The 27,684-nt window shown below is 39.8% G+C and overlaps 1 protein-coding gene across 1 annotated transcript; it reads right to left on the bottom strand.

Moving 5' to 3' along the window:
* Window positions 1–79: 79 nt before the first annotated feature.
* Window positions 80–27,110, bottom strand: LOC118816730 (serine/threonine-protein kinase ICK-like). Its single transcript, XM_036583289.1, has 14 exons — window positions 26,984–27,110; window positions 23,096–23,318; window positions 18,501–18,555; window positions 16,151–16,272; window positions 15,984–16,063; window positions 14,597–14,729; window positions 13,386–13,557; window positions 12,255–12,422; window positions 10,032–10,388; window positions 6,762–6,967; window positions 6,540–6,676; window positions 4,291–4,407; window positions 2,758–2,856; window positions 80–1,032 (listed from the first exon to the last, which is right to left on the bottom strand). Exons 2-14 carry the CDS (start codon window positions 23,194–23,196, stop codon window positions 875–877), a joined length of 1,905 nt encoding a protein of 634 aa, XP_036439182.1. The 5' UTR covers window positions 23,197–23,318; window positions 26,984–27,110; the 3' UTR covers window positions 80–874.
* Between the last annotated feature and the right edge of the window lie 574 nt (window positions 27,111–27,684).

The following is a 27,684-nucleotide window of genomic DNA, read 5'->3' on the forward strand; positions in this document are numbered from 1 at the left end:
GAAACTTCTTATAAAAGAACAGAAATCTTTTGTACTTTTCATTCCAAAATCTGAAGACCGTCACAAAAAGTCACCAAAAAGACAGAAACGTGATGGCTGGTAAAATAATTGCATTTTGTTTAATACTTGAATCTAGAACTGCAACAGTGTGCTGAGAAACAACAACATTACCAAAACGGCTCACAATAAAAAGACCACCCTGCTGAAGAGTCAGAGTGGTAACACAAGCAGATTGACAACCCACCAGTTAACATGTTGTGCATTGCATAATAACGTAATATACATAACATTTTAGGGGGAAAATTAATTTTCAGAGCAAAGAAAGTTAAAAAAAAAAATCAAATTCAGTCTTTTGGCAGATGTACAAAATATATTGGCAAGGGTTTCGTAAAAATTGCTATAAAACAAACTTTGGAAAACCATACAAAAAACTTAAATAAAGGTTTTACACATAATAAAAGAGCAAGAAGGAAACAGTTTAAGTACAAAAAAGGGAGCAAATCCAGGAAGGCGTGCAAAACAAAACAAAACCGAAATAAAAACATTAACGCCACCAACTGTAATTACCATATATTAATGCATACTCTTTAGGAAGTTGGGAAGGTTACATAGAATAAAGGATAAATTTGCAATATCGTTAGATACACCGACACCAACACTGAGATTTCTTGTGCATATTATGCAAAACAAATATAATATAAAAATCGTACATGAACCGTTTACACAGAGGAATACAAAACAGAGATTATTGCTGTATAATAATAATAATAATAATAATAATAATAATGATAACATTAATGTACACACTGAGTAGATAAAAATCACAGCACGGGGCTCAAATGTGGATCCCCGGTGCACGTCCCGTGAGAATGGCCTATCGATGGCCGTACTTGGCGGACCAATCCGTGCGCCCGTGCACGGGCTGAACCGGAGGACGAGGCCGTAGGCCTGGTGTGCTCTTGGTGGGAGAAGACAAGTAGGACGATGTGCCCACCTGACTGCTTGACCTGCTCGATTTCCACGTTGCATAATCTACGAAATGGAACACAAGCATTTAATATCTGTGGCAGACAAAGTGACTGATAGGACATAAAATGTAGCTGATGAGCCAAAATACGTCAAGGTTGCTTCTTTTACACGCAATGGAAGCTTATGTACACCAGTTAGCATCACACAAACCATCACAAGGCTGCCTGAAGCCGTGTTTGAAAAATATCAAATAGATTTACGTGGTTTCTGACAGTGTACGACGTAATGTTAAATATAAAAAAGCACAAAAGAACACTGTATACGTAAACACGTTAGTGGCATCTAGTATTCTGAGTCTGGAGTGTACTTTTCTCCATTACTGACCAATAAGAACCCGCCGGACACAGTATAATGAGTTTGAAATGCTTGTATGATACCAACTGTGGGTGTTATATTAGGCACCAAGGAAGGCTGGATTGGAAAATCACGATAGAAATATAATCCCTCCCTCTAAGACTCTCAGCTCGCTACACCGTTCAAGCAGAGCTAAACAGAAGAGAGCGAAACCCCAGGGAACAAGTAAAGGCTGTGTGGGCAGGTCAAATCTATACAAGCATTATCCAAGACTGGGTCACCCGATTTAAACAGAAAGGGGAACAACACTGGCAAAATACATTAACTTTTCAGTGTCCAGTAAAAAAAATTAATAAGGCATATTTTATACATAAATAAACCTAATTAAGACGAAAACTGATTCCTTGGAGCTTAAAGGCCCAATCCCACTTCACCCTTCACCCCTACCACTTAGTGTTCACGTCTAGGGGTAGGGTGTCCCCATTGTTGTTCAGATTGAGGGGCAGGGCGAAGTGTTGGGGCTACACAGTCCTCCAAACGGAGGTTTTTCAGAGACTCCAAACAGAGTAATATGAGAAAAAAAGAAAAACTGACCTGATGGCTGAACAAGAGACCAAAGAAACACACAAATGTGAGAATTTTCTCTGTTATGATAACCATCGTATTATCATAGTTTAATGTTGTTTCAGTGTGTTATGGTCCTTTCCTTTATAACAAGGATGAAAAATCACTAGTTCTGTGCTGGTGTCTCGGTAGCTAACTAAATTTCCTGTTCCACCTTTAATGGTGCAGCAGTTACATTCAGGCGTCAGAATTGCTGCTACATTTACTGACTTCACCTTCACATCACTGAAGAATTAGGGGTGGGTGATCATAAATAATTGCCCCCCTCTTTGAAGGCATATGATTCCCTAAATGTAACTAAAGCCCAGCAGTGAGGAGCTGAACTTTACCCTCCTCTCCTGTCACTGCAGACTGGCAGGGTCGCCTACAGAGCAGCGCCAGTAGCTGTTAATGAAGTGATGCTCTTTTTATTTGAGGGTCCCAGTTCAGAGGGAAGATTTCAACCACTACAATGTGTAGCTCAGTTCCGAGAGGCAAAGTGACACTCGAAAACAAGTGGTAGGGGTAAAAGTAAAAGGTGTGATGATTCAGGTGTACATTAACTTACATTACCTGGAAGTAAATCTCAAACACAGCATCATCTGAGGTAAAGGCGAAATTTAATATACATTTGTGTTTTTGCCAAACTGTCACTTTCAGGATTTTCCCAAGAAAAACTGAATAAAATACACTCAGCGACAAGGAACGTGTTCTCAAACAGTGCGAAAAATGAACTGATCCATTTGCAGGTCTCCACAAGGAGCAATTCTGGATGAAGTATCCAATAAAATGCATGCTGGAACTGAAGAAATATCCAGTGTTGTGACTCACTTGACAGTGTTGAATCTATTGGTGCTAGATGCACTCTTTGGCCAGCTGATCCTGTCTCTTTCTTATAGAACGAGGGGACGTATCCACCTGGACGTGTGCCTGCAACACATTTACAACATAACACATAAAGAGATTAACATCTTTACATAGGCATAGGCAGCATACAGTCATCTGAGTTTGCCAACATTTCTACCAAGAATTTAAACGTTTTCCAAAATTTAATGTAATATAATATTATAAGAAGCATTTCTACTATCAAAGAATACAAGATTTAACCCCTTAAATGCCCAGAGCTGTGTATAGGTCCAGGCTTCTATTCCTTATTTAAACCGAATAAAAAGCCTCTGGATTTCACAAGCCTGGGAATTTATGCGGTCAAATGGGGTTAAAGTCCTTCTCAGGGACTGTATTTGGGAAAATTTGAAAAGGGAAAAGGTGAATCTCATAACATATCTGGATGCTCTAACAATAGTGCTGGAATAATGCTGCCTTTGACACCAAATGGTCATCAAATCCTAAAAACCCAGCAGCATTGAAATGAATAAAGGCACAATTCAATAATAAATTAACGTAAGCATGTTTACATTAAGTAATATGGATACACTGAAATTTTGACCAATTAAAATTTTTGATGGAAAAAAAAGGCTGAAAATTTTGGCAGGAAATAAGCACAAGATTAAATAGGGCTAGAGTGAAGATTCAAAATCACTTCACACACACATAATAATTGGAATGGTAAAAAAATATGAGAAATAGTGATTAAAAATGCTCTGTTTCTTATATTCTCCTGCGCTGGTCAGCACAGATGTGTCCAAACAGTTTGAACAACAGATAAACAGTGAAACATTCAGACATGGTCCACTGCAGCTGCATTCTATCCTTAGTTTTCATGCTTTTTAGCATTTATTGATTTAATGAACAGATTTAATTGAAATAGCAAAAATAATATTGAGTAACATCTTTTTTTGACATTTTTACTCCAGTTTTGAAAGTTTTTACTGCAAACGTGTGTTTGGTTAGATGCTGCTGAGGTTTATGGCTGCTTCCTCTCTATAAAATGAGCACTAAATTGAATTTCGAGTTCATAGCGCCATCTGGTGGAGAAACTTCAGATTGCAATTCAGGAGTTTCAAAGTCTCGTGCTTTATATATTAAAAAAATTAAGAAAAACAGTGTTTTCTTACAGCAGAAGTGCTCTGGAATTCAGCTTTAGACGCCTTTAGAAGGATATTTTTATCATTGTAAAATGTTTGGCAAGTTTTAAAAGTCCTCTAGTTCTCTCATTTCTGTTTCCCAACTTGCCGATTGTGGCCTTTGAGGCGTCTTCAGTATTATCAAGATCATTTAAAAGCATAAATAAAGTAGGAAATACTACATAAGAGAGCCCTTTCCTTTAGTTTGTGGGTTCCGTCAAGAATTTACTAGTAAACCAGTCGTTAGTATTGGGTATTAATTAGTATTAAACACTGCACTAAATGTACTAATTCATTAGTATTAAATACAACACTAAAGCAAACAGGAGTCGTCTCTTACCATGGCTGCCCCTGCTAGGGAGTGTCCCTCCGACAGGAACGCTGCTGCTCCCCCACAGGCTGTTCCCACTCAAGTCCTTTGTCGCGTTTACTGCTACATTCTTCTTAGTGCTTAACCCTTACAGACAGGAACACACGGATGTGGATTACAGTTATAAAGCATTAAAACTAAAATCCTCACACATGATCACACCTGGTGTCTTCAGAACTCAAATCAGGGATCTTTAATCCTTTGCTATCTTTCTTTCTTCCTGTCATCACTGAGAGCATCGCACCATGTCACATGTAGGTCATCACCCTCTCCTCGATGGACTGCAGGAACTACAGTCTATCGACAGTGCAGCCCATGAGGCACTGTACCTCAGATTACTGGATTTGAAATATAACACTGACTGTGAATTTAACCCTTCGAAACAAACTACTTACATTACAAAGCAGTTTTATAGCAGATGCTGAGTAGTTAGTAGCATTTACTGCTTAATAAGCCTGGTGATTAAGAGGTCAGCATGAACGTAAGAGTATGAATGGCCATATCAGCTGAACAATGTAGGAATTACAGCTCCTGTGACTGGAACATCAAATCAAACTGAATCAAAATCAAATCAAATCAAATCACGTTTATTGTCACATCACATTTACACAGATGGAAAGTGAGTGAAAATCTTAGGTGCGTAGCCCCCTTATAGAATTTAAATACAAAAAATCTTAATATCTAAGAAGAAAAAGAAGTATATATACACCGACTCTGAATATACACATATACACAATATACACTAGTATTGCTCTATTCCGATGTACAGTTGTACAGTAATAAGTTATGAATTAAAACTATGAAATGTACTGTTGTACACATTTCCGGATGTGCAGCGAGTCTGAGGTAGATAATAAATGAGATGCAGGTACACAGGGACAGAACACTGATATAGAAATCTAACAGATTATACAAGATATGGATATGAGATGTACAAGATGTCAGTCTATGTGTGTAAGTACTGATTTGCTAGATTGAAGGTGGAGAGGATCAGAGTGAGTCTGATGAGGTGTGGATGAGGTGTAGATTGTCCCTAGAGAAGATGACTCAGAGGTGCAGTGACAGGCCTATAGCCCGATACACCAGCACTACTGGCTGTTGTACTACTGCTGGCAGCACTACATCTATGCTGTTCACTCAATATAGATGTAAATACTGCAGATGTCAAATAATTAAATGCCTGATTATATAATTTTGTGTAGTTAAATAAGATTAATTGCACTTGTCTTATCTGACCAAATTTGACAGTGAAGAAAAACAAAGGAGTGCACTTTTGTACAGCTATATGAGTGACTAAAATAAACAAATTGTTTATTTTAAAATAAACAAAATGTATTTAATTAATGTAATTTAATGTATAAAATCATAATTCATATGTTCAGTCAATGGTTCCAATTCCAACTTCTCTGTAATTGTAGCCTGGCGCTCTCACTCTTGTTCATACAGATCGTGAAATGCTCATATAGCGTTTCACTTCGCTACTGCTTCTGTGTATTTATCCGTATTTCTCCCATGAGCACGGTGCAGTGTTGTTGGCTGAACTTGCTGAAGGTGTTTGTTTTTTTTTTGGATTTTAACCCAATTATCTCCCCAATTTATTCGTCACCAATTCCACCTGCTAGTTAGGACTCCCCCAATCACATGATACCATCAAAGCTAGGAGGGTGAAGGCTAACACAGGCTTCGTCCGAGACCTGTGAAGCTCCACCACATCTTTCCAAACTGCCGCTCACGCAACGTCACTGGACAGCCGAACGCGCTCGGAGGAAAGCGCCAACCGCCAGATCTGTTACGTCAGCTAACAGATGCCTGCACTGACTAGCATCGCGTTAAGTGATGGGGGGAGAAGGAGGGGCCATCCTACCCACCCAGAGAGAGCGAGGCCAGTTGGGCTCTCTCGGACTCCCGGCTACGGACAGCTGTAGCATCACCAGGGATCAACTCATGATCTCCTGAAGACAGGGCCAACGCTTAGACGGCTGTGCCACTCAGGGGCCCCGAAGGTGTTGTTTTAAAAGTCATTTAAAAGCTATACTTTAACGAGAAGGCTACCACTGTATATTCTACCGTATCAACAAACAGTTTGCAGGTAGCTGAGCTTCAGCCTGCAGAACACAGCCAGTGTCACTGTCCAATTACAGACCACACAGTACTGTACACATACCAACCTACACCATCTGGGACACCCGTATGAGTCGGTATGAGATGGCTGTAGTTACCTGGTAAATATCTTGATTGCTTTAAGTAATGCTGTTTGGCTGAGGCCGTCCTCGATGGCTCCTGAAAGGGCAGCACGTTATTCATATTCGTTCCACCTTCGTTTCTGGAAGGGCTGAAATCCAAAACATTCCCCAACCTGTACAAATTCAGAAAAGAGTTACTGATACAGCAGGTGGAACAGACACAGTAGTGAATTTGGCTGAACATGGTGACCAAATGACCTGTTAAGGCTGTGGTCTCCCTGCCACCGCTTGTCATTGCTGATGTAACTAGGTTTGTTCAGGGCAGAGCTGGTGGTGTCCACGTCCTCATAGTCATCCCAGTCGTCTCCCTTTAAGGTGCCTGTGACGTGACCCCATCTCCTGCGGCCTACTTTGGGCTTCATTGTGTAACTGGAGAAATTTGTATTCTCGGGTTCTGGAGTTAACTGACACATAACACACAAATATGTATATTAAAAACAAGGATGCACAGCTGTTCGAGTGCTAATAGCACCCCCTTATGGACGATCTTCAGTCTGCTAAAAATGAGTGAGTGAGTTACAAGTCAAGTCTATAAGGTGCTTCAGATCTAAAAACATGGCAACAAATACACTACATTAAAGGACAGCTCAAAATTTCAGCATAATTCAATCGCTGATATGTAAACAAAGCCATTTAGCATGATTTGCTGTGAAATGGTTTACTGTAAACAAACTTATTGACTCAGATTTCTTTACAACAGTGGTAACAGGAACCAGACATTGTGATGTCTACTCAATTACAGCCATTTTAGTTACTATCCTAAATGACCAGTGAACCAACGTCATATCTGATTTCATTTAATGTTATGACTGAATGGTGGTAAATGGGGGGAAAAAATGTTTTCTTTGGAGGCTATTTAGCCTCACAATGTCCAGTATGTACCTCTCCACCATGAACGGATTTTTTAAAGTCCAGTTTAGGTCAAAACCTTATCTCAAAACTATTTGAAAACAATGCCTTGGGTATCAGGCAGCATATGTAAAATCATATGTAATAACTTTCCGTAAGTGAGCTTTTATACGCATTAAACTCTTCAGACGTCTGGTTCCTATCACCATTACTGCAAACAACTCGGACTTGATAAATTTCTCTAGAACGAAGCGTTTCACACTAAACCACTCTGAATGACTGTTTACATTTTAATTATCAAATCATGCAGAAATGTTGTTTGTCATTAACATCTAGTGTTTCACTATGATTTCAGTTCTTTTGTTCTATATACACAAACATTATGACCAATTCGTGACTGCAAACATGCGCGAGTGAGATCCTGCCTACCTTCCTCCTCCAAACTGGGCTACACCAAAGTATTGTACCTTATGATGTTGTTGGGTGTCTGAATATTTGTCTGATTATCATGTTTTGTGTATTGATTCAGAAACTTTCAAGAAAGAGCTGTGATGTGCCCAAGAATTAATTATTTTTCCAGACCTAGAGGTGGGCGGTTCACGATAAACAATATGTAATGATATTTATTTTTATCTGATCAGTTGGAACAGAGAAAAAAGAGCCAGTAGAGCCACAGTTTAAAAATATTATCAAAAACTGTGAATACAGTGATTTTTATTCAGTATTTTCCATACTGTGCTGCACTAAATCCAGCTACATAGGACTACATTTGCTCCCTTTATAATTAAACAGGCAGTTGGTAAGTGTCTACAAGCACTGACGATATTCATGATATGTTCAGAACAGCACACTGTATTGTGATATGATTTATCACAATAATAATTTATATGGCTACACTGACCAGTCCTAACCATGCTCCCAGCTTGTAAACACTATTAGGGTTTTAAAATGTTAAGTCCATGGAAACTAAACTGAAAAAAACAGGCTGTAGAGGTCACAACCACACAGCTTAGTTTCCACAGACTCAGGTTTTTAAAACACATTATTATAAGACTAGTCAGCCTACAGCAATTTAGCCTGCCCATTCACATTACACAGCTCACTGATGTGTTGTAACTGCCCGTTTCTCATCAGGCTGGATTTTGAGGACAGCTACACAATACATGCCAGCAGCAGATCAGGACAGAGGTCATTTACTATGTCAGCCACAGTAACAAAAAGCCCAGCACAATATGAAAGAAGTTGGAAAACAGTCATATAAAATGTGCCTATTTCTAACACTGTGCCTGTTCTGTGATTTCTGAGTCCAGTTATTGCGTTTATTTATTTTCTTGATATGATCCATCAATGATGGATCACACCGCCTTACTGCCATCACTCCTACCACATCCATGTCAGAGCACATCACAGTATTCAGACACCAGCTAGCAGACGACTGGATTCTTTATTCTATAGTAGTAGTTTGAGGGATGAACTGCAATATATCTGACGCTCTCTGTGTAAAAGTATTAACTGCAGTGTGAATCTCTCACACCAGTCAAACAGAGTCCTCCTTTTAGGTACTTTTAAATGGAAATCAGCGCTTTTTTGTCGTGTTTGATCTACAGTATCATCAATTCGCCGTGTTGTGCGAGTGATGGAGCGCTGCTTCACGTTAGTCAGCTGCTAAAAACAGCTGCTGAGAAGCTAGCGTTCTCCCACTGTCCAATACCACACATACAGCTTCCTCAGTTTACTTTCGTTTAAATCAGGGCTGTAATTAACATGAACCCACTTCTTTCTTTCACTTTTCTTTCTTGGGAATGCACTAATACTGAAATATGACTGAGCGCTGTAACAGTGCTTTAGCTGTGAGGATCAGACGTGATTTAACGCTGCTAAAGTTGTTAGGATGTAAGGAAAGAGCTGAGTTCACTGTAGGACAGTACAGTTACACCACTGATCTCGTCACTCACACTCGGTCACAGGAGAACAGATCACCGGTCGCTCCACTCAGACAGGGAATATATAACTCCACGTTTCGGACGTTGCTTAAGTATATTTAGCGACTCATTTCACTCATCACCCCCTCCCTCTTTAATCATGTCAAAAAACTCGGAAGTGTGCCCTCTTGTGGCGAGAGCAGAGTAGTGTCGCTTTCCTTGCAGTAGAAAACGCCACCAGGGCTGTCGCTAGAACGCAGAAGTTTCATCATCTATTATATCGAACATTTATCAAACATTTCTTATATTTCTATCAAGGGAAGTTATATCGCGATAATTACTGTTATCGTTTCATTGCCTAGCCCTAAGTACAATAAAAAGGAAGCATCTTTTATGTTGTGATAGAAGCAAGGGAGCACTCAGAAAGCCCCTTTTCTAAAAGCTGAAATGTACAAAATTTACTGCTGCTGCCAACAGTGACATAACTCAGCAGCAGATTTAAACCAGCAGGTCAGGTTCATTGTTAAGGGAAAAAAAATAATTAAACAAAAAAAATGTAGAACATGGGCTCTTGTATAAAATTTTGGCCAAACACATGTTTACTACAAGTAGCACATGTGACATTAACACATAACGTATTACCACATTATACATGAATGCACTGAGCCATTTGTGCTAATGCAGCTGTGTTGCTCACCTGGCTCTGCAAGCCTTTGTCGTATATTAAAGGGAAGCGGGTCTGCGGGGCTCGGTCTGCGTTTGCCCCTGGTCTGATGGGCCTTTTATGCAGCTCTGAGAGTGGCTGCTGCTGCTGTTGGGGGTAGGCGAGGTTGGGCGGGGGCTGGATCTGCTGAAGTGGCCGTGCTGGGGAGAGATGTGGCTGAGGAGGCTGTGGAGGCTGAGGAGGGGGAACAGGCCTGAGCTGTGGATGCTGAGGTTGGGCCGGAGGCTGTGGCTGCGGTGGCGGCGGCTGGGGCAGCGGTCGACTCTGGTCCTGCAGCTGCTGCGGCGTTCCCAGAACCTGACCCACATGAAAGTATGGGTAGCGTAGGGCCTGGGAATGAACGGCAAGGTCAGCGAGGGGTTAGAAAACACACTAGGGGAAACTGGAAAACCAAGACTGAAGACATAAAGACTGAAGTTCATGCCTTGCTCCAGTGAAGTGCTGAAAAACTGGTAAAATCTCAGTGATGGATAATAAATCAATAAATCATTTATTACAAATAACAACTGCAATGATAGCAAGAAGCGTTATAGTTAGATATGGTTGACAATAAGGTTGCAAAATATAAGATATTTTGTTCATGAATTATTGCTAATGATACATTTTTAAATGTAATCGATTAAGCACTGACCATTGTTAAACAAGCAAGGCCTATACGGTTCAAGCTAGAAGAAGGTAATGAGCTCCTGACATCCCTCACTGTTCACTAGCATCATGACTTTTTCAGTCATTTTGCAGGTTCTCTTTGCTGTTAGTTGGCTGTGATGTGTTTGTGCAACATGGTGGTTGGCTTATCCCCCAGGACTGACTTGGCAAAAGGTTGCACCACGTGAAACTCACAACCTCATGGTGCCGGGTTGAGTGCGCTACTGCTAAGCTAGCGTCCTCAAACAAAAGCTTTTGAAAGCTAAGAGGGAAAGTAGTCAACAGAAAAAGACACTCAAATTTTTTGTTGTTGCTTTTTATACTTAAAAACAACGGAGAGAGAACAAAGATTTTAACAAAAAATCGAGACCCGAGAAAATACCGTTTACAGGCTCAGCAGAGAAACGTGCACATGGCAAAATAAACTCAAGACTGAGCAGTGAGCTGTGGGGGTCGTCCCAGTTCTCTGACTCCTCCTAGTGACAGGGACGTTACAATTTGCCCTAGTACTCATGTGGGTCACTTTTTTTTCCTTTTGGATAAGGCCTCGACTTATTTCTGAATATGTTGCAACATCAGTGGACAGTAAGTTCAGGCTATCAGCATCTTCAAAATCTACAGTAGAAACGTCAACTACTGAGGCATGGAAGATGGACTGTCGTGATACAGGTGAAAACTGCCCCTGGAAAACTAATCAAGAGGGCTAAATTTGCTTTAAAAACTGCCAAATATCTTGTGGATTCGGCTGTACACAGACATGCCTATGAGTTACTATTCAATCAAAACCTAAAACTATGACTATGTTTACAATACAAGCCTCAGCGCTTAATCCAATCTTTGTACCTTAATGGTTCACATGATCAAAATTTTTAATTAATGTGAACAGAGCTCTGTCCTGAAAAGATCTGCATTCGCACATCCTAATCAATAAAGTCATGTGAATGAAGGTTGCATGGCCCAAATCAGATGTATATCAGCTCAGATCTGATTTGAAATGATCAGATTTTCATGTCCGCACAGTTCTGAAAACATCTGTATCACATTAAGGCAAAAAAAATCAGATTTTAGTCAGGACCACTTCGTCAAAGAAAATATTTTGTTTCCCTTTTCAAGTTATATGTGGCGGTAAGGCTCTGTTCAGGGAGCTCCCTAACCCTCCATGTGCATACAGAGCAGAAGGAACACCCCCTTAGGTACAGAACAGAGCTGAGCAGGCATCAATGACAACAACATGACACTGAGAAAGTCACAGCATGAAGGAGGAGTTGGGGTGGAGGCGAGTTGCAAAGTGGCCCGCAGAGGAGCGGCAAGAATGGGCAGGCTAACGCAGCCTAAACAAACACCCTGACAGATTTAGCCAATCATACGCGTAGCAGGGAGATCAGCTGGTGATTTGAGATAGGGGCCTGAGTTTGAGTTTGTGGCCTGTCTGAACTAACGCTATGCTCAGTTTGTGCCCCTTCAGCCTGCTAATGTGAACATAGCCTAAATCTTTTCAGTCGAGGTTTGACTGACACCCCATCATAAATGTCTAGACTGATCGTGTATCACCTGGCTGGCAGCTGGTCTCTTCTTGGGGTCCCACTGCAGCAGGTCTCTCATCAGCTGAATGGCCTCAGTGCTGGCGCTGGGTATCAGACTCCTCAAACTGGTGGGGACACACTGTGGCCAGCGGAAATTCATGGTGGCCGCCAGCTGATACCCTTCGGGCCAGTCATTCTACAAAGCACAGACACACTGATGGAGAAATGTTCTCAGAAATGCAGTGGAGACAATTTAGAAACACTTCAGCATAAATTCAACTAAGGATGTACCCCCCCATCCCAATCTGAGTCCTTACTGAGTCCCCCAACACTGAGTATCCAAGTATCCGATACTCAGATGTTGCAGATGTCATATTGAATACACTGAGTATCCAATACGACATCTGCATTTTGCTGCTTGTATCTCCAAAATGGTACCTTTACAGGAAATGGACAAAACTACTTTACTTTTAATGTAAGTCAATGCAACCAGACTCTTTTCCAAGTCATTTTGGGCCGTTTCTTTTGGTCTATTCTTCATGAAATTTACACACAATGTAAAGAGCAATAGGCATTTTCAAATTATGTCAAAAACTGAACAATAACAAAAAAAAGGAGATACAAGGTTTTCTTCCGACAACAACGATTTACAAAGATAATACAGTCACACAATGCACAAGTACAGTGAAGTTAGTAAAATCAATTATTTAATATATGCTGGCTGCCAATTTCTTTCAACATTTCTGCAATACATATTTGGATTTCTCTACTGAAGTTCTTCTAACATTTCGGATAAAACTCTGATATTGCAGATATCACAAGTGGCTGTTCAGCTGTTTTCTTTATTTCATTTAAACTGCTTGCTACCTCCAGAGATCTGAAAGAGCTTGACATAGTTCAAAGTTTAATAAATTATTAAAATCCATTCAATTATGTTTTAATACCAGTCTCAACACCAGATCAGATTAGGATATCCCTATTTTTTTAAACTGATTTTGTATTCAACACACACAGTTCATAATACCTATTACACGGAACATACAACTGGGACAAGATGCCTACACATTTACACTTATTTAACTTGCTTTTTCTGTCTGTTCTAAACACTGTTGTAGACTAAAGCTTCAGGAACATCCCTATTTTAAACATGCTTATTGACCTTTTTCGGAGTTCCTAAGACCTGGCAGATTTTAAAGATGGTGTCCACTTCGCTGGAGCCAGGAAAGAGAGGCCTGAGGGTGTAGAGCTCGGCCATGATGCAGCCCACAGCCCACTGGTCTATAGGAGAGCTATAGCTGGTGGACCTGAGGAGAACCTCTGGAGCTCTGTACCTAAAATAAGAAGCAAATAACAATTCAGGAATTGCTTACTGTGTCTCAAGGCAAAATGAAGAAAGAGTAAATCTAGAACGGTATCTGAGAAGCTAATTCTGTAGTTTGTGTTGTTACTATAGTGCTTCATTAGTCTGCACAATATTTTTTAAATGGGCACAATCTAAACCTCATCCTCATCTAGCTAGTGACAGATTTTAGTCATTAACAGATACTGTCTTTAACAGCCTACAAACCATTAGATTATTTAACATCACATTTTGAATGTCTGTCATGGTGAATGTAGCGTTTTCATCAGCCTAGATTTCCACCGTTAACACTGGGATAAACAACATATTTGGCAAAAAATGCATGTTGTTGCTGTGGATGTCTCCAGATGTTCCATCTCTTAACATGTGTTTGACACAGATCTCGAATCTTGTCCCACTGGAAAAATTTACTGTTGAAATTCATCATAGAGACCAAAGATTTAGCAAAATTTGGACATCAGTATGGGAAATATAAGAAGGGATGTGAATTATATTTTTTCTCTATGGTCTTTACATTTCTGATTTTGTGCCATTTGTGTTTTATTGCTTCTCAGTTTTGTAGTTTCTGTAGCATACATCCTTGTATGCCCTTTTTGTATTTATTATTAATTAAAAAAAATCCTTTTCTAACTGCAATCAGGAACTTTTTTCGGTTTTCCCACTGCAGGTAATTTGTAATCTGTTATTTCATTACTGTTTAGTCTCTTTCTGTTACTGTAAAGATAAATCTTTGAAAATCAATAAACATAATAAAAAATACACTGTGATAAATATTAGTTAAATGTACTACAACTAACTGGCACAACCTGTTGACTGTTTTATTGCTATGCTGAAAGTTTACAAATTAAATGTGACAAACATTATTATTTTGTTTCATGCGAGATTCTGTATGTCAAATGTCATAAGCACTGCATGCATGTACTTGTGGACCAGTGTAGTAATAATTAGAGGGGAAAAAATTGTAGAATGTCCACCCAAACTGTCACATGAGGGATTAAAGCTAAGCTCACCATCTGGTTGACACGTAGTCAGTGTAAGGAGGACGAGATCGGATCTCTCGAGCTAGTCCAAAGTCAGCGATTTTCACCAGCTCAGGACCCATGCACAGAAGATTCTCTGGCTTCATATCCCGGTGGAAAAAGCCTGAAGTGAAGGAGGGGAAACGAAGTGTAAGGGGTCCATGTGCTTTTTCTCATTAGCCCTTTATAAATTTAGTAGTATGTGAAGCACCATAGGCTGTCTTTCTAATACAGGAGTTCTGCTGAGAATCATATCTGCCCACAAATTTAATGTTTTTCAAAATGTTCTAAAGGACAAAATTACTTGTTGCTCTATTCTATATTTGTTATTTTTCTATGAGGTCCACTAATAACGTCTGCTGGTTTTATGTAAAAAACACGCATAGATATATTTTACATGACCATTTTCTTGCCTCGTTTTATCCCTGAAAAATTGCACAGGCTGTTTTCATCACTGTGCCTTTAAGACTGGTGACCATAACCGTAACAACGGTCCTTATCAATCCATTGTGAATGAGTGGCTAATCAGCTGTCAGTTGAATGGGAGGTTATATGTAAGTGTGCTCATGGGTGTGACATCACAAATATGACAAATAAAAGCAACATTTCACCAAAAATCTACATAATGTTCTGCTTATTTACACTGAAGCCTGATCATTTTACTGCAATGCTAATGTAATGGAGGTCTGTCACCCAAAAAGACATGAGCTACACAAAAAGTTTTGGGTAAAACTGGGAAAAATTGTGCAAATGTCATTTTTTGGTAAACAATTCTGTTGCACACAGGTTGTTTTGCAGCTTAACTCTATATACTTCCATATATACTTCGCTGCTGTCGGAAGAAAACCTTGTATCTCCAAAATGGTAACTTTGCAGGAGAAGGAAAAAACCTACTTTACTTTTAATGTTAGTCAATGGAACCAGACGTCTTTCCAAGTCATTTTGGGCCGTTTCTTTTAGTTCATTCATCATGAAATTTACACACAATGTAAAAAACAACAGGCATTTTCAGATTTTGCCAAAAATTGAAAACCATCAAAAACGGAGATAAGAGGTTTTCCTCCAACAACAGCAGGATATGGACTTTATGCAGTGTGGAATGAAAGGTATATTTTGTTTACTGAACTTTAAATTATTTAAATAATACTACAAATCAAATGCATTCATTTCAATACAAGGAAATAAAAGGGACATTTTTAAAACTTAAAGAGGATCCAGGCCAAAAAGGTTGTCTGCACTTATATTACATACAACACAAAACAACTTGAGCTAAGCAGAAAATGAGTAGTTCCTTTTCTGGACTCAGACACTGGCCAGACATGTTGTTTTGAGACTTATGTTACTGAATCATCTTTTTTGAAAGCCAGTCATGTCCTACCATGTTTGTGAATGAAGGCAAGTCCCTGTAGAATCTGAAACATGATATTCCTCACTGCAGACTCAGGAAACAGCCGTGTCCTGTATGGAAAACAAGTATAAGGCAGTTGTTTTTGTGATGTTCACCCTAAAAATTGTTCGAAAACATGCAATGTAATGACTTTTTACCTTTCTTTCATCAACTGATAGAGGTTCTCCTTCATGTACTCGAACACAAAGTAGAGATGGTCGTTTTCCCGGATGACCTCCTTTAGTTTGATGACGTTGGCATGGTTGAGTTTCTTCAGGGACTGAGAGCGAAAGAAAAATCATTACCCATCTGTGATATCAGGAGTAGATCTGATATACTCTCAACAAACCCATGCATCTGAATACTGAGATCAAAACAGAGAGATCCTGAAAAGAAAGGTGGTAACGATGCAGAGTGAAGACTTTTTAGGGTCCCTGTTTATTGCAGTTACTTGTTACTGCAGGAAGCCTACAGAGGAGAATGAGGTCAGGCAATATCTCATCATTTACACAGCCATGCGTTGGAAACAATAAAGGACATGAACTCATACTGCTTATCTTTACATTAAGAGGAGATGGGTCGAATCTCAGGTTGATCGCAGCCACTGGCCATGCGTCTACTACAGAGTAAAGGCCCAGTCACACTAGCTTTATATCGGCCAAATTTCACAAGCGAACTTGCATTTATTTTAATGGGACTGTGTGTGTGTATATATATATATATATATATATACACACGCTATATATATATATATATATATATATATATATATATATATATATATCTGGCATAACATTATGACCACCTCCTTGTTTCTATGCTCATTGTCCATTTTATCAGCTTTGTAGTTCTACAGTTACAGACTGTAGTCCATCTGTTTCTCTCCATACTTTGTTAGCCCCCTTTTACCCTGTTCTTCAGTGGTCAGGACCCCCATGGACCCTCACAGAGCAGGTACTATTTGGGTGGTGGATCATTCTCAGCACTGCAGTAACACTGACGTGGTGGTGGTGTGTTAGTGTGTGTTGTGCTGGTCTGAGTGGATCAGACACAGCAGTGCTGCTGGAGTTTTTAAACACTGTGTCCACTCACTGTCCACTCTATTAGACACTCATACCTTGTCAGTCCACCTTGTAGATGTAAAGTCAGAGACGACAGCTCATCTGCTGCTGCACAGTTTGTGTTGGTCATCCTCTAGTCCTTCATCAGTGGTCACAGGACGCTGCCCACAGGACGCTGTTGGCTGGATATTTTTGGTTGGTGGACTATTCTCAGTCCAGCAGCGACACTGAGGTGTTGAAAAACTCCAGCAGCACTGCTGTGTCTGATCCACTCAGACCAGCACAGCATACATTAACACACCACCACCACCGTCAGTGTTACTGCAGTTCTGAGAATGATCCACCATCCAAATAGTACCTGCTCTGTGAGGGTCCATGGGGGTCCTGACCACTGAAGAACAGGGTAAAAGGGGGCTAACAAAGTATGCAGAGAAACAGATGGACTGGCTGTGATTCGGAATAGGCGAAGGAAACGCTAAATTTAGAGTCTCTAAATACAGACATCTCATGCCCTCTGGCTAAAAAGAAACATAAAACAGAGGCAGCATGATATGCGGTCAGTGACAGGACTGTATTAGATGATATAGCTATCTTTACTTTTGTGTTGCTGCTCTTCATAATAGGCGAGCTGACCACATTTCACTTCTATGTAAGCTATGTAATTGTCACACCACTGCCATCAATGACTTGGTTTTTTTATTTTAGTGTCCAGTAGAATGCATGTATATAATTATTTTGTATATAATCATCTGATATAACTGAGTTTACTTTTGTGTTTTCGCTGTTTATGGTTGGTGAGGCACTTTAGGTGCTTGACCAAGGGCTACTGTGCACACCAGTCACACCTCTGCCACTACAACATAGTCTGCTGTCATGAATATATAATTACCTGATACAATAATGTTTACTTTTGTGTTTGTACTGTTTATGGTTTCTAAATTAGCTAGCTTGCTAACTGCACCCAAATGGAATAATTTGTTTTCAGTGCAAATCTTCCGGTCCAGCTTTGGTCATCCCTGTTTCGCAGGGTGACGCGAACTGAAAATCTCTAGTGTGACTGCAGCTTAATACATACTAGCCTACATGTAATGCGGTTTGATAGGCTGCCTGCAGGACACTGTTTTCTTGGATCAGGACAGGATTTAGAGGGGAAAAATGGGAACTAGAAGCACAGCAATCTGAAAAACACACAAGAGTCACCTTCTACTTCCACTGGGCTGCTGTAGGAATGAGAAGTGATGGGTTTTAATTCTCAACAGTTATGAACAAAAACGGAATAACAGACATGATAATAATAAGAGATGGACAGAGATGGTGCACTTATTAAGATACCTTTAAAGTGATTAAACCATTTGTGAGATTTTTACTATGTGGGTAAGGTAAGGATGAGATGATGGAACATAACGTTCTGTTTTCCTGAGCTGGTGAAGACAACGACAGAATTTACCTTGACCTCTCGAAGATTCATGCACTCTTCCCAGGAATAGAATTTTCTTTTCATTCTGAAAAATAAAGTAAAAACAACAGAAGTCCTTCATCAGCCGTGCAAGCGAAGAACGTGATTACTCAAATATCAGGGCTGCATGGAACGGATATAACGTGGTGATTCCGCATGTAAACACAGTCACTAAAGTAGCTTTTTATCATCAGAAATTTCACTAAAGTTCGGCGTTTTCTCTCTCAGAGCGCCGAAGAGAAACATGTTCATGCATTTGTTACAGCAGAGTTGATCACTGTAATGATCTTCTTACTGGACGTCCTAAGAAAACAATACATCCTTTACAACTCATACAAAATGTATCAGCATCCTAACAAAAACAACAGAGATCAGATCACTCCTGTCTTAAAAGAGCTGCACTGACTGTCTGTATCATTCAGGATAGATTTCAAGGTTCTGCTACTAGTTTTTAAGCGTCTAAATGACCTGAAAGCTCCATTTACATCACAGACCGTCTGTCTGTTTATGATCTTAGATCTGCAGATACTGACCTTCTGTAAACACCTTCTGAAAATACAGAAAACATGGAGAGACTCTTTCAGTTATTCTGCTTCTAAACTGTGGAGCTCAGTTCACCTTTTATTAGACAGTCAAGCTCAGAGCTCACTTTTAAGAAGCATCTAAAAATATTTCTTTTTATCTCAGCTTTTAATTAATCAAGGTTTTATTTTTTGTTTCATTTTCCTATGATTCTAAATTAATACTTACTGTTAAGCTTTATCACCTGTCTGTAGAGCACTTTGAGCTGCCGCCAGCATGAACAGTGCTATATAAATAAAAATTATTATTATTAATGCAATTCTAATTCTATATATTTCTATATTTCTATATATTGCTATTGAGATATACCGTGTGACTTATTAAAAACACAAGTGTAAATTCTTTAACACAGTTAAAGACTTGCCTGCCGTTTTTTGGCCAATTTTTTGTTTTTAATAAAATTTGTTGAATCATGTGAATGCTTTTATTCCCAAAATACCCACAAACACCCATAAGGAACATCTGTGACTGGTCAGAATGCTGCACACAGTTCTTTGATTGGTTCATTTGCATATTGTGGTCAATGTGAATCAGAAATCATGGCCCCTTTTCCTTCGTGTGGTGACGTATTTCTGAGTGAAATACGGTAATAGGGAGGGTCTCGGCTAGCTGAGCGTTTCTACTCCATTACTGGTTAATATTATTTTTTCCTGCCCACTGGTGAACTGTGAAAAATAAAGAAACATCTATATAATCAGAAGACATTTCAGAGTCATTAAAGTCCTCATATGTCTGTAAGAAAACAAGAATTTTGTTTTTTTAAATGATATGATATGAAGGATTGTGCTTAATATGACCAAAAACATAAATCGGCAAAAGCTAAATAAAAGGCAGTGATGCAAAGACGGCTTTTTCGTTTGCTTCATGACTGTCTGGACACCTTAAAGGGTCAATATCCTGGCCAATCAGCTCTGTTGTATTTACATATATCAGTCTTAACGACACAGCAACCAAAACAGCCTGTTTAACTCTAAACAAAATACGAACTGGAAAATGGTCATACGGATACGGGCCAGATGAATCAATAGAGCAGACGGAGACCAGGCTATTTATCACACTCCTCTGGGGACACTCGATAACGCTGTTTGATAAGATATGTCAGACTAGCACCAGAGAGGATCGATAAATGTTTAGCAGTCCATTATGTTGATTATGAAGATGCAAAATCTCTGAAGATCACAAATAAATTTTGCAGAGCAGTGATTTTCTCATCACCCTAATTCACCTTCAGATTAGACGCTGTAATCCTTCGCCACATCAGCCCAGGCCTCATGAAGGAAGCGCTCATCAGTCACCTTAAATCAACAGAAGGCTGACGCAGGCCTGACGGCTCTGATAACTCATACATATTGTCCCTTCCCCCATGAACACACCCTGTTTAAGCTAAAAACAGAACACACTATTTCAGGCTCCGCTTTCAGGAGCCTGACAGATGTCTCAGTAATCGGTTCAATGGGAGCACCTGACTTTTCATTCCCTCTCATTGGTCCCCAGCTGTAAAGCCAGCTGTCAGCTTAAAGGCGGCTCGCTGGATCGCTGCAGTATTACAGAGCAGTGATCAGGATGTTTCTGAACAAGAGTGATTTAGACTTATCGCACAGGATTTTGCAGTGCACTTTCAGGGCACTTATTACACTTTAATAAATCAAACAAGACAATAATAACACCAATAATAATAATATCACTGCTGCGACTAACAATTTCAATGTTAAAAATGGCTGAAATAAAACTACAAAAGTCCATTTTCTTATTAACCTTTTTAACTCCTTGGAAGCACCGGTGGTTCCAAAACGCACTGCATCATATTCTTTACTTCATAACTTTCATATTTTATAAGCTTCATTCAAAAGGTGGGTGTCGTATGAGAGCTGTAACTGTCTTCTTTCCAGTCAAACAGATGGGTAATGGAATTTTAAAACTTTATAAGTTTTAATTTTTCTACTGAAAGTTGACCCCCCCACAAATCCGAGCTATAAACTGGATCTCAGATGGCGTCTCTTCAGTGATCTGCACTGTAAAAATGTATTTTTATAAAATACAAACAGCGTCTAAGATTTGTGGCTTTCAGCAGTAAATTGTAGACATAATATGTTTATGATCATAAAACACATTTTCTGTTAATTTAATGGTAACTAACAAAAACAAAAACTACAATTGACATTTATTTCATGCAGTTACCGAATAATTTGCCTGACGATTTGGGCATGTAACTTCAGAAGAAAATAATTAAATGTACCCACAAGCATAAGAGGTTAAAATTCACTCTTATCAAAACCCATAGAACTAAAAACACTAGATAAATACTTATTTCTTAATAATTTTTCATTACCAAGGCATGGGCCCAAAGTTTTATTACACACTTTTAAAACATAAGACAAGCTCCAATCGTGTGCGCTGAAGTCCCTGTACTTACTGAATAATAAGCCTTAGTATGTAATAAGCTTGGGATGTTAAGGGGTTAAACAGTGAATAATAAGAAAATAAGACTAATAAATAACATTAACCAATAATAAGACCTCAGTAGGTATGTATGCACTACAGTTCTATACATATCGTTGAGAAACAGGGCTTTCGCGGTATGTTGCAGACGTCCCGTCTAGAAGATATTTTACTGACACAGCGACCCCCCCCACTCTCTCCCATGAGACCAAAACTGAAGTTATAAAATCACTAAATAAAACGGGTAGGACAGCTGTAACGTGCTGCGTGGACATCCATTACCACTGGATCATATTTCACCGTAACAGCGCATTTTATCACAGATGAGTGGCAGCAGCTTCTCATGTGCTCCAAACAAGAGCAGTTAATGAGAGCCTTCCATTTCACTAACCACATCACTTCCATTTGATTTATTAATATAAGATATTGAATGCAGCAAGTGTTTCTGCTAAAATGGCCAGTGTGTGTAGTTACCGGGTAGGTGTACCTAATAAACTGGAAACTAAGCATATACAGTACAAGTCCTGAAAGGGATAATGGCCATATCAGTAAACGCTGGTAAGGCTTCAACTGGATGCTCCACTGTTAATGCTCTTTCCTAACTGGCATTCAGCTGAATATCTATTGCTTTCAACCTGACTTTACCCTAAAGCTAAAACTCATTACCTAAAAACCTGAAAACCTCAACACAAACCAGCTCTCAGCTTAACTCTGCTGATAATCACCTTCTTCTTCCATTTATTATATGTTCTTGTTTTGCTTTTTACTGTAACTTGTGCTGCTGTAATAGACCACTTCCCTCTGGGTTTAATAAAGTGGCCTGTCTGTCTGTCTGTCTGTCTCTCTCACTACGTCTCACAGCACGTCCAAAAGTATCCAAAGACTCCTTCTAATTAGGTAACCCTTTAAGACTGATTAAAAAAGCCCATTTCTACCACTTTATCTATTATTTTTCATTAAAATGTGATTTCCCATTCCACCTGTTGCGTTTATTCATATATATAAATAATGTGATCTAACAAAGATAATAGTTCAGAGATTTTTTATTTAGTTTGTATCACAAAACTACTTTTTGAACACATAAAAAACTGACACATTAGCCGAACTCTAAACATATCAGTAAGCGTCACTGATCCAACCTGCGCTCTGAATTGTGGTCACGGTGCATCCAACAAGAAAGGAGGCCTTGTGCTTCTATTAGAGTGTCAGATACACAGCAGATATACACAGTAAGTCGGGGGGCGGGGCTTGAACCAGGCTAGTCGTTCAAGTCAGTAAGGTGCGCTGGTCCCTATTAACACCTTAGATTTCACAAGAAGCTGATGAGCAGGTCTGTCTGTCTGTCTATCTATCTACAAGTTTCTGGACTTATAAGTAATAACTTGTAGCTGATCAAAAGGGGACCATTTAAATAAAGAGGGACCGAAATATTAACAGTAAACAGAAAAATCATTAACAGGAAATCAAGATGCTATGCATTACTTGATGAGGGATCAGAAGGAAGGTCAGTGATATCGCCCATCCCTACAACGTTAGGAGACAGAAATAACAGACGCTTCACTCACTTCTTGATGGCGACGAGCTCCCCGGACTCCAGGCAGCGGCTGAGGATGACCGAGCCGTAGGTGCCGTCGCCCAGCTGCCTGAGGGCAGCGTAGCGGTTCATGGTGCTTCCTGGCTGGGCGCGGCCAGAGAAGAGCCGGCCGAGCGCAGCCACGTTTTGCGGTGATGGCAGCAGTGGAGGAGAGGCGCTGGCCTCATGGTGCTACGGGCTTACCCCCCCCTGCACTGGAAACACAAACACACACAGAGGAAAAGTCATTTCTTGGATCACCTGAATGTTTGGATTCATCACAACCCCCAAATAAACACTCATCAAGGCAACAGCTGTGACGGCACCGCACTGGTGCAGCATATTACCTCTGCAAATATTTATTTTTTCACTCTGTTGTTGTGCTTTTTGGACAAAACAGATATACTATTATTGCTGAGCAGGACGAGGAAGGATGAATAAGCTTATAAAACTCGGATAACAGAAGGGCAGAGCTCCAATATGGTAACTTTACAGGAAAAAAACAAAAACATTTGTCATTTTTAATGGAAGTTTATGTAAAGAGATTCTCTTCCAATCAGTTTTGGAGCATTTCTATCAGCCGATTCATCATAAAATGTTCACACAATGTAAAGAGCAGCTGTTGTGCTTAAATGATGTAAAATTAAATGATTATTAAATGAAATAAAACTAACTAACAAAAACTGAGATACTTGTTTGGTTTAATGTTTTTTTTACAGTGACAAAATGTTATTTCTGACAGATAATCAGTTTCAAACTGTCAGTGTTGGTTTTATAAACCTACAATTTATTTATTAAGTGCCTATAAAATTTATATTATTGCAAAATATTATTGGTGACATTACCAGTTACAAAAATAGCAATAATTATATTAACAACAACACAATTATTATTATTATTATTATTGTGGTATTTATTCATAAACTGTTTTTTTTTACTGTTGTATCGTCTCAGTATTGTGACCACAGCCAAAAACACAATGATATAAATGTGAGCTCCTCAAAGTGACCAACCCTTAGGTCAGAATGCCCACAGCACAATAAACAGTTCTGTGATTGGCTCATATGCATATCGAGTCCCTCTGTGATATCAGCTCTGTGATAACGATTAACAAACAATAATTTAGCGTAGCATCAATATATAAGCACAGGGCACCTGATATTGCTGTGCGGTGATTAGACGTGCCAGACTAGCATCAGAGGATAAACGAATAACAGTCCTCTACGCTGGACCACGTTACACGACGCAGATGAAAGAAAAATCCTGTTTTAATGCTATTAGGATCCCCTCACAGCCACGTTTGCAAGGCAGTGACTCTCTCATCACATTAAATAATGTAAAAATAGGTTGCATAATCTCTGATTTGGTGTATTTAGTTTAAAAGCTCACGTGGCGACTCAATCCTGCTGAGTGTGGATCTCTGTAACACAGTACTTCCCAAACCTGCTCTGTTTTAGTGTTTTACCGCATCAGCACATTCCCTTGTACTCAGGAATGGCTTTATAATGAGCGGATTAGTCATGGAATACCGAAATATGGACGGATCAGGGTCGGGACTGTGATAAAGCCACCAGCTAAATATGTGCTGATATTTGATAACAATGTATGCCTTGATACTCAACACTACAGAGCCCCTAAGACGACATAGGGAATGTTTTTTATAAGGCGTAGCCACGATTTAATATACTGAGGCCACAAGTTAGGCTTCTTGTGGACTCAACATATTGATTTGTACAGAGCCCTGCTGGTAACACCCCGTACAAATAAAAATAACGCATGGCCACGATGTAGTAAAGTGTGGGAATGAGATAATTAAGTAGTGGCCACAACTTAGTAAGGCAAGGGAACAAGATCCTAAAGAGTGACTGCAACTAAGATGTGGTAAAGAGGTAATTAAGCCCTCACCACAGCTTAATAAGGCATGATCTCGTTCCCACACCTTACTAAGTCATGGCCATGACTTAATTATCTTGTTCCCACACCTTACTACGTCGTGGCCATGCATTATTGTTATTTATATGGGATGTTACCAGCAGGAGTCTGTAAAAATCAATACATTGTGGCCATAAGAAGCCTAACTTGTGGCCTCACATTAAATTGTGGCCTTATAAAAAATATTCCCTATGTTTAGTGTGTTACTCGTCTGAGCACCTACAGATCAGAAAGTTGTGACCACAACTTAGAAAGGTGTGGGAACGAGATCCTAATGTGTGGCCATCACTTAGTCAGGTGACGAGATAATTAAGTTGTGGCTATGACTTAGTCAGGCCTTATTAAGCTGTGGTCAAGGCTTAATTATCTCTTTCCCACACCTTACTAAGTCATGGACACGCATTAGGATCTTATTCCCACGCCTTACTAAGTTGTAGCCACAACTTAATTATCTCATCTCCAGTAAGGCACGGGAATATGATAATTAAGCCTTGACTACAGCTTAATAAGGCATGATCTCATTCCTATGCCTTACTAAGTCAGGGCCACGACTTAATTATCTCATCTCCAGTAAGGTACGGGAATATGATAATTAAGCCTTGACTACAGCTTAATAAGGCATGATCTCATTCCCATGCCTTACTAAGTCATGGCCATGACTTTATTATCTTGTTCCCATGCCTTACTAAGTCATGGCCACACATTAGGATCCAGCTCCCATGCATTACCACAGCACGGCCATGCATTATTGTTATTTACAGCGGATGTCACCAGCCGGGCGCTGTATGTTTGTGTTTACATGCATTTTCTTATACATGTAGTGTCGTCGTTCTTAATACAACACTGTGATATGATCATTAATCTTTATAACGGTTTAGGGATTATCGTGATAATTTATTTTTATATCGGCACAGACCTACCAGCTATTAAGACACTGTTCATTATCAGGGAGCATCGCTGCAATAACACGAGTTAATCATGTCAGAGAAAAGAGTCAGAGTACTTTTACATAGGGACATAAAATAAAGGGGAATTCCACCAATTTTTCAAAATTTCTGTTTAATTCAGTCCATAAGATGTAAACAGAGTCATTCAGAGAGGTTCAGTGTGAAGTGGTTCAGATGTCTTCACAGTGGTGATGATAGGAACCAGGGGTCGCCATGACTACAACACAAATATAGCCACTTTATTTACTATCCAGAACCACCAGAGAACATTCAGAGTGTTTATATGTAATGCTGACGACGGGAAATGCTTTCCTTGGGGACTACTTTGCCTCACAGCGCCTTGCATGTGTCCCTCCACCATTAACTGACTAAAATACATTCCAAGCCAAAAACTTCATCACAAAACTATCATTAAACAGTGTCTCAGTCATCAGGCAGTGAATTCACAACCATTTACTGTAGTGACTATCAGTGAGGGAGCTTTTAGAGGTGGACGTCTGGTTCCTATCACCACCACTGTGAACAGTTCTGACTCAGTTTCTCTAGAACAGAGCGTTTCACACCAAACCGCTCTGAACGACTCTGTTTACATCTCAACCATTTAATTACGTTGAATTTTGGAAGAATCGGTGGAGTTCCCCTTTAACCGCTTCGATTAACAGTAACTTTGCTGAACGGCTAAAACCCATAGCTAAAGCTGAAGCTAGCTGAACTGCTTACTGTCAAAACAGTAAACGGTTAGGTTGTAGCTTCAAGATAACTGCGAAGACAAGACGACAAGCGCTGTAACTGCATTTCCAGCCCGTTAAAGCGATAAAAAAGCATTTATGCTGATTAGAAAGGGTTAAGATAGCCTAGTTAACAGTTACCGTTACCGTTAGCCAGGTTACCGTTAGCCGTGTCGTTTCCTGTGATGTATCGACATCTACCCACGACTCTCTGGCTACAGAACTTACAGTGTGGAAAATTAACCACGAAGGCACTTCATTTATCCTGTTTACCTGTCCTTCGTGAGGCGTGTGCATTCCAGACAGTCCAGTCTCAGTGTGTAGGAAAGGCTCTGGGAGGCTCACGGCTAACAACAGCAGTGTGTGCGTCTCCAACAACAGTCCGAGGCTGCGCTCCAAACGGCGCACACGCAGCCTACTTAGGGCACTTCGAAGGGAGAAATGCTCGTTTCGGTTCTCTCGCAAGCGTGTAAAAACAAATCACGCCCTGTGGAAACCACGAATTTATGGAGCTAAATAAAATAATGTGTGGCCACTACTTAGTAAAGCGTGGGAACAACATAATTCATGTCCACGACTTAGTAAGGGTGTCAGAACAAGATCCTAATGCCACACCTTAGTAAGGCATGGGAACAAGATCCTAATGCCACAACTTAGTAAGGCGTGGGAACAAAATAATTAAGTCGCAGCCACGACTTAGTAAGGCGTGGGAACAAGAACCTAATTCCACAACTTAGTAAGGTGTGGTAACGAGAAAAATTAAGTCGTGGCTATGACCTAGTAAGGTTTGGGAATGAGATCCTAATGCCACAACTTAGTAAGGCGTGGAAACTAGATAATTAATTTATGGCTAAGACATAATAAGGCGTGGGAACAAGATCCTAATGTGTGGCCGTGAATAAGTAAGGCGTGGGATTGACATAATTAAGCCTTGACCACAGCTTAATAAGGCATGATCTTGTTCCCACACTTTA

Source organism: Colossoma macropomum, unplaced genomic scaffold (genome assembly GCF_904425465.1).
Source record: "Colossoma macropomum unplaced genomic scaffold, Colossoma_macropomum, whole genome shotgun sequence".
NCBI classification, from domain to species: Eukaryota; Metazoa; Chordata; class Actinopteri; order Characiformes; family Serrasalmidae; genus Colossoma; species Colossoma macropomum.

Bases quoted from the DNA above. Each gene is read 5' to 3' on its own strand.
- LOC118816730 (XM_036583289.1), bottom strand. From the start codon at position 23,196: ATGAACCGCTACGCTGCCCTCAGGCAGCTGGGCGACGGCACCTACGGC. The intron at 6,968-10,031 runs GTGAGCAACACA...GTTATGTGTCAG, and splicing joins ACAAAGGCTTGCAGAGCCAG to TTAACTCCAGAACCCGAGAA. The intron at 2,857-4,290 runs GTAAGAGACGAC...AATGTGTTGCAG, and splicing joins CCCTAGCAGGGGCAGCCATG to GCACACGTCCAGGTGGATAC.